The sequence below is a fragment of the Triticum aestivum genome, chromosome 5B (assembly GCF_018294505.1).
Source record: "Triticum aestivum cultivar Chinese Spring chromosome 5B, IWGSC CS RefSeq v2.1, whole genome shotgun sequence".
NCBI lineage: Eukaryota > Viridiplantae > Streptophyta > Magnoliopsida > Poales > Poaceae > Triticum > Triticum aestivum.
Window position 1 is genome coordinate 14,526,278 of NC_057807.1, and position 19,732 is coordinate 14,546,009.

Here is a 19,732-nt window from a genome sequence, read left to right on the forward strand (position 1 = left end):
CGAGGCGGAGTACCGAGCCGTCGCAAACACCGTCGCCGAGTGCTGTTGGCTACGGCAGTTGCTCGGGGTGAGCTTCGCATCGCCTTGCCGAAGGCCACGGTCGTCTTTTGCGAGCCAACCAAGTCCATCATCGGCGGACGAAACATATCGAGCACGACATCCACTTCGTCAGGGAGAAAGTTGCTCTCGGCCACCTGCGCGTCTTGCATGTCCCCCACCAAGCAGCAGTCCGCTGATGTCATGATGAAGGGGCTTCTGACGCCGGCATTCCAAGAATTCCGGTCCAGCCTGTGCATCCGGCCACCGGATGCTTCAGCTGCGGCGGGGTTTTAGCAGTTAGTGATCATGTATGCATGGGCTTGCATGCCATGCAAGCTCCCCACTCTCCCTGCCCACGTCGCACGTCCCCTTCTCTCTCTCTTTCTCCTGCGCTGAAGCGCCGTGTACATGTACAGCAGCTATATATTCATAGCAATACAATGAGCAGCACCCAAGGTGTATTTTTCCCGACTCACACTCTGTAGACAAAAACTGTTACAATCACGGATATTTCAGTGAACGGGCCGGGGCTCCTCCCATTTTCTCTCCAACGAAATCTGGCAAGAGATCTCGTCGTAGAGTCCGTTAGAAAATTCCAGTAGATGTAGCTTTACAGGGTCGAAATCGAAATAGGCCTGCCGGTGTCGTCTCTCGGCCTCTCGGGAGGTTGCCACAAAAGCCGACGAATGTTCCACGCGCATGCAGAATCGAGCATCCAGAACCACGGGAAATGCTAAAGCGACATGAATGGTTCCCATTGCGCAATCTATCTCATCCATGAGCATAAAAAAAAATCAATTTAGTGTGGACCTAGGCGACGACTATCAACCTCATGGTGAGTCTTACATATTTTATTTTATTTATTGCGAAGGATGGTGTCTCCTTCATGATGGCTCTGTATCAGCGACAGCTATCTAACACACGGAAATATTCAAACTAAATATAATTTCATGTCATGACGGGTTAACTGAAGTAGGGTATAAACATTCATTCAAACACGGAGCAACAAGCAACCAGCCTATGGCTAAGGATGACGCGACCAGCAGCAACGTTAGAAGTCTGCTCAATCCTATCAGCATAGAGAGTGATTTTAAATATTTTTAGCCAGAGTAAGATCATTTTTCGGGGTTGGGTCAACTCTAACCGGTCACCTAAAATAGAGGCACAAACCAGCAGAGTAAGACTTAGTGGGGGATATTCATTTCATTAAATTTTGGTCTGACCTAGCCGAACTCCTAAATTTAACGGAGTAAAAAGAAGTTTCATAAGTTCAACATAGATTTGACACAAAATACCAAAATTCGACAGATAATATAGATAATCGTCCGCCGAAACATAGTAGTTTTATACCTAAACCTGAAACTTAAAACTAAACATGTATTTACTAAAACGAAACATGAATTTAAGCTAAAACTGAACAACGGCGTCATCATCATCGTCACTCTTATAGAGGGCAAGCCAATCAGCCCGTGACATCCAACCGCCCATGGAGTCCAGCCATGTGCCTTGAGCTGGGAACATGCGCCACCACTCTTCAATGTGGAAGTCCTTTGCGCCGTCGTCGTCCTCATAGTCCGAGAGGACGATGACCTCCCCGTCGGCCCACGCTTCGCCTACTTGAAGATGTTTCGCTCCGCCTCCACCAGCTCTGGGTACTTGCGCCAGAGGTCCGCCATGTACGCCTCATCGGCGGCCTTCGCCATGATGCGGTCCCTCACCTCCTGGTTCTCCCTACCCAATGCCGCACTCACCAACCCCCACGGCGGCAAAGGCTGCAGCGAACCCTCGCCGAACGCGAAGCTGGACATGCCATAGGTCATATTCCTTCTTCCTTCACGGCGAGCTCGATAGTGTGGAAGGAGCCCACTCAATGCCTCTTGTGGGTCTCCTGGCCCGTGATTTCGGCCAATTCGGTAAACCATGTCCCCGAGGACTGCTGCAGCCAGCCAAGGTACTTCCTCTGCGGCGGTGGTGGTGGGGGGGGGGGGGGCGTAGAAGGGAGCTCATTGGAGGGGTGGCGGAGCCAACCGCGCTCGTGACGGCGTGGATCCGAGCTGCGGATGTGTTGTGGGGCCAGAGCGCACGGGATCCGACCATTGGGCCGGCGGGGGATTCGTTGGAGGTGGGAATGGGGGAGAGAAACTGTGAGAGTGAAGATTTTTTACTCCGCCACCGAGCAGTGGAGTAAATATAGGGGCGGGATAAGCAATGGAGGAATTTTTACTTATGTTTTTACATTCATTATTTTATGTAACACAATATATATTTTCTTATGCTCTTGTTTGGCTGTCGACATGAAAAATTTGATGGAACATACAAATAAAATGCAGCGATGTTAAAATAGAGCGGGTGAAGAATAACTATTCTACATCCTAGGTGATGAATACCACAACCCTAGGTGAAATATATTTGTTCCACTCTACAGCCTCGTGGTAAAAATTTTAAAGTCACACGTATCCTGGCAGAAAGTTCGTAACATGGTGGGCCCAATAAATAAAGAGAACCAGTAGCACAGTGAGATGTATCCTATGCGAAAATTCTAAACCAACGGACTATTACGGCCTATTACGGGGGTTTATTCGTTAACTAATCTTCACCGCCCCTGATTTTCAGGGGTGTGGGCCCCTCATCATTCTTTCTTCCAATCAGAAGGTCCCAGCTATGCTTCCCCATAAAACTCCGTTGTCATATGTCCGTGCGTGTAGCAAAGCTCTATCCTATGCGTTGCGTCTTCTTCTCTATCTTCTCTATATATGCTTACAAGAGTTCCTGTTTAGCCCCGCCAAACAGGAGTATTTTCCTAGGACGCAAAAGCAAATCGTTGCCGCAGGATAATCATCAGCAACAATAGGATAAGGTATATGTGGCCCGGTTTACTTTTGTTAACTATGAACTCTTTGTTATCGTTTGATCCCAAGGGGCGTGTTCATCTTTTTTCATTGTTATTATGTTTTCCTGTGCCGCTAGTTACTGTAGTTTTGTGCTTGTATATTTGCCTCAACACAAAAGTAATGAAAACAGAGTAAGATGATGGTTATTGCTAGTTAGCTAACTTGTTCTAGCACAGAGCACAGTCGCCCTTGAACTTTATTGTGTTCCGTTCTGCGTATCCGGGAGCGGCTTCCATGGTGGATGGCCTGAAGCCGAGAATAGATTAGTGGTTCTATATCAATCATGGTTGACAAATATATATCTCAGACCAACTATATTCTAGATTTCCATTAGAATTGATTTGTTTTGGGTCTGGATAAGGGAAGGCAAGGAAATATTGGATTTATCTGAGGTTTTGGTAACATTTGATATGATTTGGGTATATGTCGTGGAACACCAAGAAAATGTTCAGTTAATTTTGTTGAGTTTATACAGGAGGAGTTGGGGGGAGGGGGCATCCACGATCGGAAAACCAAACATGCGAGGGGTGGTGGCGAATGCGAATGTACAACGACCAACTTCCCTTGAACAGTACAGATTCCTTAACGGTCAAAATTAGTTTTAATCGTGTAGCGTCGACGGTTTGGTGCCCTCGAGCATCAACGTTCACGGTAAGACCCCACAACTTTCCTCTACTTCCGGTACACAACAATCAAGTATATGTGTTAATCTGTATTGAGGAAAAAGAAGCCCCCCCCCCCCCCCCCCTCACCATTAGAGAGAAAGTAGAAGAAGGAATATGGATCTCCCCCCTCGCAAAACGTATAAAGGGCAACTTGAATCCCCTCGAATACATATAGCCGTATACACAGAGAGGTGACAGGGAACTGGGCCGGCCCACTCAACGACACCGAAGCTGTGTTTATAGCGCGAGAAAAATAGCAGAAAGAAAGCGATGTTGGCTAGAATCGAACTCGGGACTAAAACATAGTGCAGAGTGCGGATAGCCACTACGACCAACGGCCGGCCATGACTAACTGAAGCCCAAATTGGTTAAGAATTTAAACTAACGGCATATCTACAGTATCAGTATTCTTTGCTGCACCGTCCAGAATTTTGAATTATTTGCCAACATTTTGGAAAAAACAAACAGGTTTCAGAACAAACAAATGTGAATAAAACTTCAAATTTCTATACATGTTTTAAAAACCCCAAACATTATTGGAAATTTTGAACATTTTTAAAAAACTGGAACAAAAATTGAAAACTAGCTCATTTTCAATATAACGAATACTTTCTTGAAAATCTGATATTTTTTTAAGTTCCTCAATTTTAGGTGAATTTACAAACAGTTTTTCAACATGAAAAATTTCAATTTGTGATTTTTTTGAAAACAATAACATTTTCTGAAATTCCTTGAACATTTTTTAGTTTGCAAAAAAAATTCATAACAAGGACATTTTTTTGAAATCCCCAAACATTTTTCAAACTTTGCCGGACATTCTTGGAATTTGCAAACAAATTTTTAAAATAAGAACATTTTTTGAAATATCTGAGCAATCTTTTAGTTTGCGAGCATTTTTTAAATTTCCGAATATTTTTATAGAAGTGAAGAATTTTGAAAACAAGGACATTATGTTTATGTGCAATGGAATATGTTCAAGTAGGCCATAAGGGTCCCTCTAAGAGCACGTTGTTTCTTTGACATCCTTGAAATGACTCTAATTTCTTACATGGCCTTGTATGAACAATTGAAGGCACCATGTCAAGTTTTTTTGGTTTTCGGCGAGCTTTGCATTTTCTGGAGTTTTCTCAATCAAAAAAGGCAGGTAAATGGTCGGATGTGTCAAAACTTGCATACAGTGTCGAAATTGTTCAAACCTGGCATGTATGCGTGTCATGGGCGTTACTACTAACTTACAAAAGTTGGGATCATTTCAAGGATGTCCAAACGTAGACCATGTTGAACGGAGGGTGTTCGGATATGCCAGAAGGCTCTGTCTGAGAGCACGTTGTACATCGTTGAAATGATCCCAATTTTTTTCATGACCTTTTATGACCAACTCAAGGCACCATGGCAAGTCGTGTGGGTTTTCATCAAGTTTTGCATTTTCTGGAGTTTTCACGGTGAAAAAGGCCGATAATTGGCCGGAAGTGTCGCAATGTGCATACGATGTTAGAATTTGTTTAAACCTAGCATGAATGCTTTACACAACTACACGAGCATGCCCACCTGCTTGCAAAAGTTCGGGTCATTTATCCATAGTTCAAAAAATATGAGTTGAGAGGAGTGTGCCAGACAAGGCCAAACGGGTGTGTCCGTGAGCATGTAGTTATCTATAATTTGAGTGCTTCTGTTATTTGCAATTTTGGTCATTACCAATCAACATGAACATTTTTTCTACTAACCATTTCTTAAAATTTATCAACAATTTGGCAATATCAAATTGTGTATGAAAATTTTACAAACATGAACGCTTATTTTCAAAAAAATAAAAAAAATCCCAACAATAGATGAAAAGTTTGACCACAAATTGCAAACCACACACTTTATCAACTTTTTACGAAACACAATTAGATTTATGAATATAAAAATCAAAACAGGAACAATTCTAAGAACATTTTTGGGTATTCCAAACTATATTTCAATTTTTTGAACGGAATTCAAAAAGAATAATAATTTTCAAAAAGGAGAAAATTAATTAAGAAAAATAAAGGAAAAATGAAAAAGAAAAAAAGAAAAAAAGCAAAAAAAAGCTTAGACCTTGGCCCAATTTGGTGACGACATTGCTCCCGTGGGCCACCTGTTGGGCTGCCCCAAGCATTCATGAATTTGAAAATAAAATGATTAATTTTGATTTTTTTTATAGATTTGCAAAAACAGTTCGAGAAGTCAAAAAGATTCAGAAATTTGAGAAAAAGATCACGATTTTTCAAATTTTAAAAGTTCAAGCATCTGAGAAAAATGGTAAAAGGAAATAAAATAAAAGTAAAAATAGAATATAAAAGGAATAAAATCCGGTTTTATAAAACAAAAACAGTAAATTCCGGAAAAATCAATGGGAAACTGCGTCGTTCACCCTCAAGTATGTTGCGGCCTGCTACCCATCATGTACATGATGTTAGGCCGATTGTATAGCACTCTTGACCAATACCTTGGAGTGCAGTGTTCGATCCCTGATAATTGTGTATTTTACTTCTTTTATCTTTCAGTCGTAAGCGTGCTAATGGGCCGGCCCATTGCTGTAGGTGAGGCGCTTCTTCCGTATTAGCGGATGACGTATTCTTGAGAAAGTCCATCCTATCCTTTATTATGAAGGGGTATGAAGAGATCTCCACCGTTGATGTGTTTAGGTGGGTTGTACCGAAGCGGAAGTATGTCAAACATACTCTAAATCCCCAAGCAGTCACAGTAGTAGCAGAGTAGACAGTGAGACTAGAAAAGATGCCAAAGTTTGTAAGCCGACGATAACATCCCACGATAATCAAAACAGTTGGTGTGCCGACTGTGAAAAGAGTGGAAGCCCACGAGTTTGCTCAAGCAAGACTATAGGCCTTTTCTAGATGTCGAGGTAGCCGAGTGCTTTGGGTGGTGTAGTCGTGGTCAAGGTAGTCGAGCGATGTGCTTTGTGGTCGATATGAGGTCAGAGTTGCCCGTGTCAAGGTAGCACCATGTCGAGCAGCGGGTGCAAGGATGCACCATAGATCCAAAAATGCAAAGTTGCGCCACAAATAAAATGATTAGGAAATGAAGGAACTCATCTAGGAGGTCATCGTTACCGAAGATGATGTTGTCAAAGCCGTCATAGAGGAGGCACCACATCGGGTTTCCCGGGCTTAGGGACACGTCGGAGACGAATCAATGTGTCTGTGTTGCCAATATCGGCCGTGCGTAGGTGGGGACCTAGAAAAAATGTGTGCCAGTTGAAGAGATTACAGTCGCGATCAATAATGGCGACTTGGTAGAAGGTGGTGTTGCTTCGCATGATTATTAGAGTAGACAAAGTAGTGGTGGAAGAGACGGTGACGGTAGTGATGGGCATGTACTAGAAAAACACAAAGGTGTTGTCCAAGGAACCAATGGAACACTGAAGCAACCGGATCGATCTCCTATAGAAGCGTGACAATGGTACTCGAAGTGGGGATGCAAGAACCCAACGATGTAATGTAGACCATGACTGGATGAAGGGGTGCTGCGCCTACAGAGGCAGCACAGTGGGTGCCATGCTAGATGCCGGTGTGCGGGGATGGCGATATAGAGTGCGTGCGGCGGCAGTATGTCCAAAGGAGCAACTTAGCTTTAGCTCCGACTCAATTTGATGGGGAAGGGAACTAGCGATTTACACACCGGACAAGGCACTCCATTGCCGGTAGCGAGGACAATGGGGAAGCGGCACTGCGGCCCAAAGGGGCTATGCTAGAGCATCCCGATATTTCTCGATGTAGGTGAGCACATACTTCATGACGGTTTTCTGGGATTCTATTGAGCTTCTTGCAAATGACCGATCACATTGGCCGAGTGCTGAGGGTGGAGTGTGCCATGCATTCTCGGATGATTGACAGAGCACACAAGCTTTTGATGGGGTGGGGGGAGGGGAAGAATGACACCGACGATGGCGACAAATGAGTCCTGATAAGAGCAGATCCATAGTGGCGGAGATAGATGTGCGGATGATGGGCATCCCCTAGATTGCCATGAAGCATGCCTGACCACATAGTTGAAGAAGAGGGCAGTGTGGTAAACCCTAACATCAGGCAATAACGACGAGGAGGGCTGATTGTTGGCCGGTGACGCAAACCAATCTTAAACTGATAAAAAAGTAACATGAGTCAATAGACCAACAACAGAGAAAATGCCATGAGCAACAGATTGGGGAAAGTACTATGAGGTGGCTGATCAACACGATCGGTAGACAAACCATAGGTACGGGTTGGACAACCCCAACTGAATGTCATGGAGATCGATCTCCCTATGGGCAGGGGGTCTTAGAAGGTGAGGTGGAGTTAGGTCTAGAAGCTTGTGGTATATATCATATGACAATAGAAAGAGGCTGAATTGGTGGAATCGTTGTTGTATTGATGAGGCCTGTGGATGAATGTATATTGTGTATATTTATTCAGGGAAGAAGCACCTGTAGAGAAAAAGGTAGGAGGATAAATATAAATCCTATACTATCAAATACACGGATGCCAAATATACCCTAACAACTACTCCCATGTCAAAAACGCTCTTATATTATGGGACGGAGGGAGCACAATCTTGCCGGGTGAGTGCCTCAAGGCAAAGCCACTAATAACCAGATCGTGAAGCCCAGAGAGTCACAACAATGGAACTGACAAGTTGTGAGCTTGATAAAGCCATAAGCCATGCCTTTGATTATATCAAGGTCAATAAGACAATTTCAATATTTAGGCGATAATATATAATGGTTAGGAAGTAATAAACTGGATGTCATGTACATAACTCTTACTTTCTTTAATTAAATGTATTGTGCGTTCAGCAAAAAGATAATTCTAAACTGGATTAACATGCCGTAAAATTTGAATAATTCGCATATTTTCAATCTCCCGTGTAACCTTGCCTTGGTGGTAGAGTAACAAAAATTTATAGATATGTAAATCTCAATGTCCGTAAAATTGGAAAACTGAGCTTCTGGAAAAACGATTATTAGACGTTTTTTCGATAAACCACTTTAATGTATGTCTGGTGCACGTCACCATCCAACCAAGATTAATTGCATGCTTATTTCTAACAGAATTCCTAGTGACTTAAAAAAAAAAGAACTCTTACCAAAAACTCTTTTTCTAACATGGATCGATTGGGTAGAGTTATGTTTTTCTACATGGGTCTAAGTTGCATACATAAGTTAGCTCACTAAAGTTATCCACCAATCATGTTTTACCGGAATCACACGGGGAGCGGGTAAGGGGAGTAGGAGAATATTCCCATTCCTATCAAACCACTCCAGGATGATTTCTAAACAAATATCATTTATATTCATTGTAATTATTTCCCGCTCCCCTATCCAGATAATGTAAAATCCGTTTGATTATGTACCCAATAGGGTCCTTAATTCCTCCCCAGTCTTAGTGTACCTGCTCCTTTTATGTCAAAGATACTTCAGAGCCTGCATTCTCCTCTTCCAGCAAGGAGAATCCAAGCTCCAACACGTCTTTAGTTGTCACTCATCCACCAAACACGCCTTTTCAACCTTTCCCCTCCTCTCCTTAACCCCTCCTTTTAATCTGCGAGGCAAGATCATAGTTCGGCTCTGACATGGTTCGCCCCCACAACGCCTCTCCCGCAACCTGTGGTCTAGCATAGGAACAATGTTATCGGCTGTCTAATAGTCTTCCTCCAATGAAACCGGATATAAGAGAGGTCTAGCAGCATGCTTGGAATCCATTCCAATAATTGTAGGTGTTAAGTTGACGGAAGTACACATAGACGTGGAGAGTTCAAGTTGCATGATTTCAATCTCCTCCATCTCTAGGAGCACTCATTCATGTGCATTTCTATCACCGTTTATCTCCGAGGACTAGTAGATACTCAAGGAGGGTGGCAATTTTGCATCGGGAGTTCCTTGTGTTTTTCGCCATCACTAGTGGAGATAGAGGAGCGAAGAAATGTACTAGTGCGGTTGGAAACATAGAGTTCTCAGTTTGCTTGAGTTATTAGAATCAAGAATTTTAACTAGCACTGTAGCTACAAAAAAATCGCTAGCTAGGTGTGCAGTGGTTACTTGTAGGTCTATTGGGTCAATTCTTTTTATTTTATTTGGTAAATTTGGCTTTTCGGTAAAATTGGTTATAATACTTTGGTAAATACAAAGTAAATACCAAACATTTCCTCATGGTATTAGTAAATACCAAATTGTTCAAAGTTTTTTTTCGAAACACGAGGCAAAAGCTTTGCCCGTTTCATTAATTAAGAAGAAGGTTGCCCGGTTAATTACGGAAAACCGGGCAAAAACCGATACAAACAGGGCCAAGCCCCACGCATCACATGGCCAAGCCAACCCGATACGCCACACCACAAGGCCGCACACTACCACCATACACACATATGAACCCACCGTTGACGGAGAAAAGAAGCCACGACTGCTATGAGAGGAGCAGACCTGGGACGCTCCCACAAGGTGAAGGTGTGTGCAGCCACCAAACACGACGCTTGAGACGCCGCCAACAAAATCAAGAGCAACCTCGCCACCCAAGCGACACGAGGTGAACGCAATCGATGTTGCCGAACTCCCGAAGCCGCCGCCTCGACCTCCGCTGCTCCGTTATGCCCTGCATATTCCACCAACATACCACCTTCCGGGACCGCCATCCCGACATACCACCGCTCGCCCTCGAGCTGCAACGTCGCACGGCTTAGTCACCCACAGTCAAAGCTGAACAGGGCAACCACCCGCAGACCACGACCGCCGCACCAACTCATCCGGGGCCGCTGCCCCGACGTAAAGTCAGACCGCCCCCTCTGTGACGCGTCGACCGAGCCGACAACCCCGCCACACTAGCGACACAGAATTGCCACCCAAGCCATGTTGAGATGTTTCCCCTTCTCGTGGAGCCGCTTCCACCCATGGTTCCCGAGGCCGCCGCCTCGACGCACAAACATCAAACATTCGGGGCCGCCGCCCCGACATCCACCAACCTCAACGACATGAACAACACAAACATCTGCATCTGGCTCTCCAAGACGACGCCTCCAAGGAGAATGCGACGTAGCTGCCATCGTCGCCCGCTCCGAGAGATCAGAGCTAGGGATTTCTCCCGGAGAGCCCATCCGCCATGGGGTGGAAAGAAGCTCCACGACCACGCCTCCAACGAGGAAAATGGCACCGAGGTGCCACCGTTGCCGGCACCAACCGAGGTCGGGCAAGGCTTTCGCCTAGAGCTCATCCACAAACCCGAGAATGGCGAGGTTGCACGACCAGATCTGGGCACCGGAGCGCCAAGATGGCCGGAGCATGCAGCATGTCGCAAACGCCCTGATCGAAGCCCACCAATCTGCATCTCGCGTCACGTCCTCCGCAGCACCTCTCGCTACGTCGGCCGAAACACCACCACCGGCCATGGATCCGCGCAGTAACCGCCAGATCCATGCACCACGGCTCCCTACCGGCAAGAACCAGCAACATCGAGCCCGGGGCCGCTGCCCCGGCGCCCTCCACTCCATCCGCAGCAGCCATGGAGCCCTGCACCCGCCGACGGACAGGAGAAGCCAGATCCGGCCGAGTCCGACCAAATCCAGCCCTCCCCACCCGCCTCCTCCTCACAACCGCCGCCACAGCCCTACCAGAGATGCGCGAAGCCGCCGCGCCGGCAGCTGTCGACCCCCACTGCGCATCGCGCCGCCGGCAACTGGATCGAGCGCCGCCAGCCGAATCTCCCACCAAAAGAGAGCTGAGCAACGGAGAAGGCCCCACCGCCGCCACCACCACACGGGCTTTGCCCGGAGGTGGCCACCGGCGGCGGCAAGGGGGGAGGAGCAGGTGGAGGGAGCTGCTGGCGGCGGGGGACCGAGTCGCCGCCCGTGTCGCCTAAGCTAGACGACGCGGGGGCCTTTTTCGGCTCCCGCAGTATGGTATTTCAAGAACCTATATATGAATATATCATTAATTGTTCAAAGTTGATGCAAGTTTGAAATGACCCGACTAATTTAGTATCAATCCCCGAATACGCAATGATATAAACTATAATTTATGTGCATCAAACGGTATTAGTAAATTTGTCCTTTACTAACTAAGCATAAGGTGTGCAAGTTATAGTACATGCCAATGATACAACACAATGATTCACTACTTGGTATTATTAATTCTTCTTTCACTGATGGTTTCCTTGATCACTATTTCCACATAGATACGGTTGTTTCTCTAGTACATTAGAGCATTTAGTTTTACTTTTCTTGGGTTACTTTTTTGTGTTATTTTTTGTTTTGTAGAACATTAGAACATTAGTATCTTTGGTATTTACTTAAATAATTAAATTGGAATTTGATTCTCACTTTTAGTACAATGTGTACAAAAATTTACTTAACATATGTGTGCACTTTTGCTCCCGGGCGCCTTGTCAATGGTAATTTTCACTTATAGTGAGGCAAGATGCATGCAGGAATTTCCGCCACATGCTAGCATCATCACATGAACAGATAAATTTGAATTTCAAATGACGTATCTCACAAGGCGTTAATATGATTAATGAGCCGTTTACACCGGTGAGTTCATTTCGATGCAGCCTTAAGAAAACACATGTTAGTATGTTTCAACGTATTCATTTCGTCATCTCCAGTTCGCAAATTATGTTAAGACAGTTGTCGTATTATAAGTAAATGGTTGTGACAATAATTGTGTATAGTCACTTAACATTAGTATTTTATGATTTTTAGACATTGCAATGCTTTGTAAAACTAGAGAGTAAATATTCATGTCTTAACAACAGGAAAGAGTATCATCAACACATGCAAGTACCATGAAGCAAGTCTTCTACTCGCATATATTAACACTCAGTAATCTAGCAACCTACTTAATTTAATCTAGCAACTAAGTGGCTCATAATCCTAAGACTAGGTGACAATAATCTGGAGATTACCGATGCAAAATTAGTTGAAACATATGGGTATAGGATCTAGTTTCGAAGATCTCTCAACGCAAAAGCCAACGGTGACATCTAGGAGGGGTTGCCGCATGAGAAGGCAGCGATGCGGCTCCGTTCCTTAGATGTCCAGTCGATGACAAACCAAATTGATTTGCTTTGGTTCTGTTTTTAGCAGCTTGACTTAATCAGGCGTTAACGGCTCTTTGGACATTGTCGAGTCGACATAAATGCAATAGTTGTACCAATATTTAAGAGACGACGGTCCTATTTTCCTAAAAGATGTGTCGCCATGTACGATCATCAGTGACTGGTTTACAGTCTAGTATTCCGGTGCAGATCTAAGAGTCCAGATCTAACGGACGACGTGGCAGCAACAAGTTGGACGCACGCTGCGAAGGGACGTCGACATAACTAATGGGTCAAGGTCAACATGAGCAATCTGTTTCCCAGTTCAAGTAAGCTCCGCTCAGTTTGTATTTCGGTTAGTTTTAATTCTTTCACTATTCCAATGAGATTTTTTCAGTTGCATCTAAAAGTCTATGTTTCTAACTAACTTGTTATATATCTGATAAAACTATTATAAAATTCCACCGCGGTACCAAATACAGCCGATATGAGCTCGCCCGTATGGCTCAGTTGTTCTTTATTCTACTTGGGTTCTAATGGGGCTTCCAAGTACATATACCAACCAGCTGATAGACCGGACATTCTCATAAGAAAAATATTCATAGACGAGCGAAAGTGCTCTTGTGAGCCCCAGCTCACTTGACCTCAGATCAAGGCTTTTTTTTATTCTGATTTGTTTTCGGTAGCTATAGAAAAAACCCGGTTTCCGGATAATCTCAGAATTTTCGGATTTTTTTGACCGAATTTTTCATATGAATTTTGAATTTTCCTGCTTCAATATATATCCTTGCTTCAGAGCATCATTTTCAATTTTGAATTTTCTCGCTTCAAAGCATCATTTGACATAACGTTGTGCTTGTTCTACTGGTCGGCTAGGCTTTCCGACATTTGTGAGCTTGCGGGTGCCAACAACCCATCCCGCACTGCCTTGCTACTTTTTCTGTAAACGGCAAAACAATTATTAAAAAACACATTGCCAAAACTAGGTTTGGAACCTCCAACCCGCCAAAGCTACAACAAGAGCATTACCAACCTACGTTGCCCAAACTAGGTTTCCATCCTCGAACATGCCAAAGCTACAGCAAGAGCATTACCACCACATAAGAGATGGACTCTGTCTAGATAGCCATACGGGGCTAGTTGACCTAACCTAGACGTTAAATTCAAAATTTTAGTTCGGTATTCAATTTTTTTCGGGGGGTAGCGAAAGTGCTGGTTTTTGACCGATTTCAAAAATACTGGCCGAGAAAAAAAAACCTGCCTCCGATGACCGGTAACTCGTGACGAATAGTAAAAATTAATAATATTTAAATCTAAAATTTTTGGCTACAAACATTGATGTGCGTTTCACCTACATGCAATATTTTATGATGAAATGACACTCATGAAGTGTGGGCAAAAAAAATACTTCAAACTCTTTCAAAGAACTAGTTTTGGAACATCGTTTTTTTTACCCAAAAAGGGTTGAGTCCGACTTTATGTATAAATCAACGATCATATAACCCTAACCATTCAACACGGAACACAACACAGGCACACACGGCAAGGGTGCCTTCATCGTCCTGACAGAGCCAGAGAAGGTTTTCACACTGGCAAGCACTTCTCCTCTTAAACATAGTACAACGGGCCACGAAGGATCGCCGCACTGATGGCACCAAGCGTCGCACAATGGCCACCATGCCGCCCGCATGGCGATGGCACTAAATCTAATACCCAAGCCATGAGCTGTGCTCACAAGCACCTCGTCTCCCACCACCAAGGCTGCTGCCTTGGCATCCATGGCTCCAACTCCATCCCTGGCCCATACTTGCAACCAAGACGACAAAAGAGAGGGCGGGAAGGCACCTCCTTCCCCACCGCTGTACAGTCCCAAGGTCCACAACCCCCTTCCCACCCTAACCCGCCCTTGCTCCTCTCGAGTAAAGGCAAGATCCCGGTAGCGCACGACCACCCGACGGAGGTAATGTTGAAGTCATGTGGCCCTCCTGCCGACGAATTAACCCTCAATAGTGAGCAGACGTGGGAAAGTTCGGCCCTTTGGCACATCATGCACATGCATGGCTTGGGAATGGAGCAGATCCGCTCTCGTACTGATGCCACCACCGGGAAGACAGCCTGCAGTGCCATCCACTACTACCACAGCTGCCGCAAGCAGCATGTATTACACTACCCGAGGCGAGGACGACCACGCAGGCAACCGCTCGCTGGCGACACCCAGAACAGGACCGCTAGCTCCAGCCGCCAAAGCTCTGCCCCCGCCACACGCCTGATCCCTCGGTGTCGCCGGCCTCTGTCCAGCGCCCACCAAGGACCGCCGCCTTATCCAGCCGCTGATGCACGTAGATCGGGAGTGCGCGCCCGCCACCACCACTTCATGGGGTTGGGAGAACAGACGTAACCGCCCTGCTGCCACCGTCATTGGAGCCTGCCCGGGCTTCACCAGTAGCAGCGCGAGAAGAAGGAGGAGGGAGGGGACTTCGGCGGCACGTGGTTATCGCCCCCCGTATCGCGAGAGAGACGGCGACACGAGGGGTTTCGAACATCGATCTTTCTAAGACATCGACAAATCTCATTCCATCACAAAAATTTCAACCCTGGTAAAACACACATCCACGCGTGTTGCCAATTTTTTTTCCAGCATGGAGCTTGTGTCCCTATGCTGACATATATAGTTAGTGGGGATGTACACTCCATAAAGCTTGCATGCCCGTTCAAAACATCCTCCGCGGGCTTTATAAGTCGGACACTGAATTTTTTGCCATCAATTTTATATTAGTGAAATGTGTGTTATATATATCATGGGAATCGTCATTGAATGAAGCTTTAAAATATACACCTTTAATCTATGCTATATTACACACATCTAGTTTTTTACTACCTGCCTGTGAATACCTATCTCAAACTACCCGCTATATTTTTGACTTTCGGTTTGAGCTTTTTTTCGCCCTAGGCCGAGATGGCCGAATTTCGGCCATTTTCAAAAATTTCAGCTGAAATTTGACCAAATTTTGACTGCAATTTGACTTAAATTTGACCAAAATTTTCCAAATTTGAGAAATTTCAGCCTAAATATACTTTTCGCCTCAGGCCGAGATGGATGAAATTCGGCCGAAATCCACTTTTTGCGGCCGAAAATCAAACCATGTGAAACTTGTGTCTGCTAGAAATAGTCTGTATATATCAAGCACACAATTAAATAGACCCAAAACAAATAATGGTGGTTGTGTGCATGATGCAGAGGCAGGTGGTAATCCTTCATTTCCAAAAAAAGAAGAAAAAAAGACCCAAAACAATACTCTTCTTTTAGATATAGTAGTTTTCTAAACCACACGCATGCAATCGAAAGAAGACCCCGAATTTAATTATCGTCTCCCATGCATGTGTGCTTCAGGACAAAGCTGCGTATGCCGTTGGATTTGGTGTCTGTGTTTCTCGCCTTCACACTGGAAAGCAGCCTAGACAATTTACGAAGTACATATCCTGATGTGGAGTTGAAATCGGGTATATTGGAGACTCTTTGCTTCCCCTGCATGGTTCTAAGATTCTTCATGATGGCAGCCAATCTGCCATTCATGCCTCCGAGCATCCTGATTTTCATGGACACCGGCGCTGCCGTACTTGCCTGTTATGTGCTACTACTGGACATCAACTGGAGCTTCAAATGGCTCACCATGTTCCCCGTCATGGGCATTGTTTTCATATATGCCCTGTCACGGTTGTACTCGAAGCCCTATAGTCGAGGTGAAGATCGTGAAGAGGCCGGGGTTATCCCCTGTTCAAAAATAAAAGAAGGTGAAGATCGTGAAGAGGCCGCGGTTATCTCCTGTTCACAAATAAAAGAAGGTGAAGATCGTGAAGAGGTCGCGGTTATCTCCTGTTCACAAATAAAAGAAGGTGAAGATCGTGAAGAGGCCGCGGTTACCTTCTATTCACAAATAAAAGAAGAAGGTGATGATGGCCATTGTGAGGCAAACCAAGGCAGTAAAGGAGAAAATTTATCGACGAGGAATACAGAAGAATCTAGCAATGAGAAGATCACTAGGGTAATATTTCTGCAGCTTGAGTTGATCGGGATAATAACGTTCGGGGCGCTATGGGCGATGGACGAGCTGCTACTTGATGAGCATGCAACTGACAGGTTCACCATCTCCCAGTTCCTCCTGTTCCTGAGCTTTATGCTGGCAGCACTGACGTCCATGATGAAGAGACTGCCTACTGACGTCTCCCCGGGCATTGCACCGGCATCGGAGTTGCTCCACAAGACCTTGCTTGTACTCCTGCTGGTGACAGCGCACACGGTGGCCGCGGAGGCGCTGGGTGAGGAAGTGATTATCCTCTGCATGCCAGAGGTTATCCCAGCTGTGCTAATCTGGTTCAGTATTCACCATGGCTCCGTCAGCGACCAGGTGATGGAAACTTATAAAAGCTGGGAATGGCGCATTTCTCTAGGTGCAGTGGTAGCTCTTTTTCTGGCCAAGATTGGTGAGTCCCTGCGCCCCGGCTGGTGCACGACAATATTTGCTTGCTGTGCCGTCTCAGGGCTCCTGGCCCACTACGTTGTGTTCATGCTAAGTCATTGGCCAGGGCAACAACCGGCTGATGACAAGCAGGATCCGGGGAAGCTGGATGTACAAGCCGCTGATGGAAAGCAGGATCCAGGGAAGCTGGCTGTGGAATTACTGAGGCATTGGGCAAATGACTTACTGATAGCCGCAGCTGCGTTGCTGCTACTCAGGTATCTGCTCGTTCACGGGCTTGGTTGGAGAGAAGCACTTACTGCACTAAGCCAGACCTTTGAACGATTGATTTCAGCAGTGAGAGGACACACAACTACTTTTTGGTCCATCATGCCATTACTATGTTCTACCGTATTCAATTTGTTGTCCAGTTCAATGAACCTGCACAAGGATTCCCCAGGAATTGCAACAGTGCGAAGGAGCTTTGGAATTTGCTATAATGTGTTGATTGTACTTCATATGTTCTGCTTTACAGGTGATGTATCCCATACTCTATATTATAAGTACAATAGTATTGCCTTACTTTGGAAGGAATGCAGCGCATTCTTGTAATATAAAATGATTTATGTATTGCACGGTACAAAATGTAACATCACATGTAAGATCACTGTATAAATAATGTATTGGCACAAATGCCCGTGCGTAGCAACGAGATATATTGTTACAGGTGTCATGCCTCCACTTATTTTCATCGGTCCTCCTTGTTTTAGATTTGTGTCGGCAGTGCGCCCAACGCGACGATCCATTTCATGTCCGCAATGAACATTTAAAAAATAGGTCCGCGGCGGATCATGTGAGCGGCCATGTCTCATGCCAGCACCATGCCAGCGCCGCCATACAATGCCGGTTTCAAAAAAATAACACCACAGTTCATGCTGGCGCACTTGCCAGCCGGCCAACACACAATGCCAGCACAAAAAAAAAGGGTGGGACTTGAGTTCGACCACGCCATCGCGGCCCGGTGGTCATGGCAGCACACCTGCCGGCATACAATAAATATGGCACAAGCCGTCATAGATCACTTGTCGTCGAACTTGAGCATGTCGGTCTGCATCTTCTCAAACCACGGCCTCTTCCTTAGCAACACGGTGTTGAGATCCACCTTCATGATCTCCACCCCAGTCATCATGCTCGCGAGAGCCACTTTTTTCGCCTTGGTCTTGGCGTTGGCGGCCTCGATCTCTAGCATCTTGGCTTGCTTCTCCGCCTTCATCTCAAGCATCCGTGCTTGCTTCTCGGCCTTCATGTCAAGCCTCCTCTTTTGGATCTCCATGAAGGCGTTCATTTGCTCTTCCCTTTCTTTCCGGAGCTTCTCCTTCCTTGAGACCTTCGCGGTGATCATGTCCTCCACGGTTGAGATCTAGTCGATCGATGCCGCATCCCATTTGTCCTCCTTCTTGAAGTTGGTCTTCCCCCGTGGCCGAGCCTTCTCGCCGTCCCCAACCTCCTCCACGGCTTGCTTCCCACCATGCGACTTGAGGGCGGCATATTGCGCCTTGAACTTCTCCTCGTCTTTGATCACCCTAAAGCAATGGGAGAGGTTGAAGCACTTGCCATTGTGTTGGACCTTGAATGCCTCCAAAGCATGAAATGCCTACGAATGTATTTCATGCAAGCATATTGGCAAAATGGTATCCAAACGAACACGCAAGCATAAATTTGAAGACACAAAAAGAGGGCGGCCTTCTAGAATACCATGTCTTGCATGCCAATGCCGCTCACGGGGTGGGCCTTGACGCTCTTAAGAGTGGCACAAAACTTGTTGCACTCTTGTTGGATGACCCTCCATCGCTTCGAAATGGACAGCCACCCGCTCGCGCTTACTATTTGGTACGGCGGAAACTTCTTGCGCTCATGGAACTCACGGTGGACATGAATTCAAAAGGTTGAATCCTTTTGTTCGGCGCCCATCTTGGGGTCTTGCCCAATGTCTCTCCAACACTCGCAAAGAAGCTTGTCCTCGGCCGCCGTGTATGCCTTGGTCCGCTTGCTCTTGTGCTTCGGCTTCGGCCCGGAGGCTTGGTTGGCGAGCTCGTCCTCGAACAGTGGCTCCCCTTCGATGTCTCACTCGTCCTCTTACTCTAGCCCGTAGTCGTTCGGAAACTCATGGTCGAGAGGGAAGCCGTCCAGGTCCAGGCCGACCTGATCACGCATGAAGGACATCTGATCTTCATTGTAGCCAGCGGACGGCGTGAACACCCCTCGGCCATCCTGGCTTTGTGTCTTGTCGGGATCGAAGCCAGTGGCCTGCGCACCACCCCCGAAGATCCACTAGTAGAAAAAGGGTCTAATGTTCAGCTCATTAGTCCCGGTTTGTATTTGAGCCGGCACTAATATGACCATTAGTGTTGGTTCCAACGGCTAGGTGGGACGCTCTCAGTAGTACCAGTTTGTGGAGAACCTTTAGCACCGGTTCGTTCTATGAACCTGTACTAAAGAGAGTGGTTGTAGGATGTTGTCAGACTGGGGCCCCTCGAGCACCTTTAGTACCGGTTCGTGTCACGAACCGGTAGTAAAGGTCATCCTATATAAACCCTTCGTCCACCCGCGATCGAGCTCGCTCTGTTCTTCCCCTTTCC

General features: G+C 45.9%; 1 protein-coding gene across 4 annotated transcripts; it reads left to right on the plus strand.

Moving 5' to 3' along the window:
• Nucleotides 1-2,710: 2,710 nt before the first annotated feature.
• Nucleotides 2,711-17,834, plus strand: LOC123110137 (uncharacterized). Of its 4 annotated transcripts, none has more exons than XM_044530588.1 (4): nucleotides 2,726-2,896; nucleotides 3,406-3,581; nucleotides 12,847-12,965; nucleotides 16,028-17,834. In XM_044530588.1, the coding sequence occupies exons 3-4, from the start codon at nucleotides 12,925-12,927 to the stop codon at nucleotides 17,703-17,705; spliced, it is 1,719 nt and encodes a 572-aa protein (XP_044386523.1). In that variant the 5' UTR covers nucleotides 2,726-2,896; nucleotides 3,406-3,581; nucleotides 12,847-12,924; the 3' UTR covers nucleotides 17,706-17,834. The 4 variants fall into 4 exon arrangements, with proteins under 4 accessions (XP_044386522.1, XP_044386523.1, XP_044386524.1 ...); XM_044530590.1 differs by lacking the exon at nucleotides 2,726-2,896 and adding an exon at nucleotides 12,028-12,130 and having other exon boundaries at nucleotides 3,411-3,581; XM_044530587.1 differs by lacking the exon at nucleotides 3,406-3,581 and having other exon boundaries at nucleotides 2,711-2,896.
• The last annotated feature ends 1,898 nt before the right edge of the window (nucleotides 17,835-19,732 follow it).

Excerpts from the sequence above, each read along its gene's own strand:
- LOC123110137 (XM_044530587.1), top strand. The coding sequence starts at position 12,925 with ATGGGTCAAGGTCAACATGAGCAATCTGTTTCCCAGTTCAA. Across the intron at positions 12,966-16,027 it reads CAATCTGTTTCCCAGTTCAA|GACAAAGCTGCGTATGCCGT; the intron begins GTAAGCTCCGCT and ends TGTGTGCTTCAG.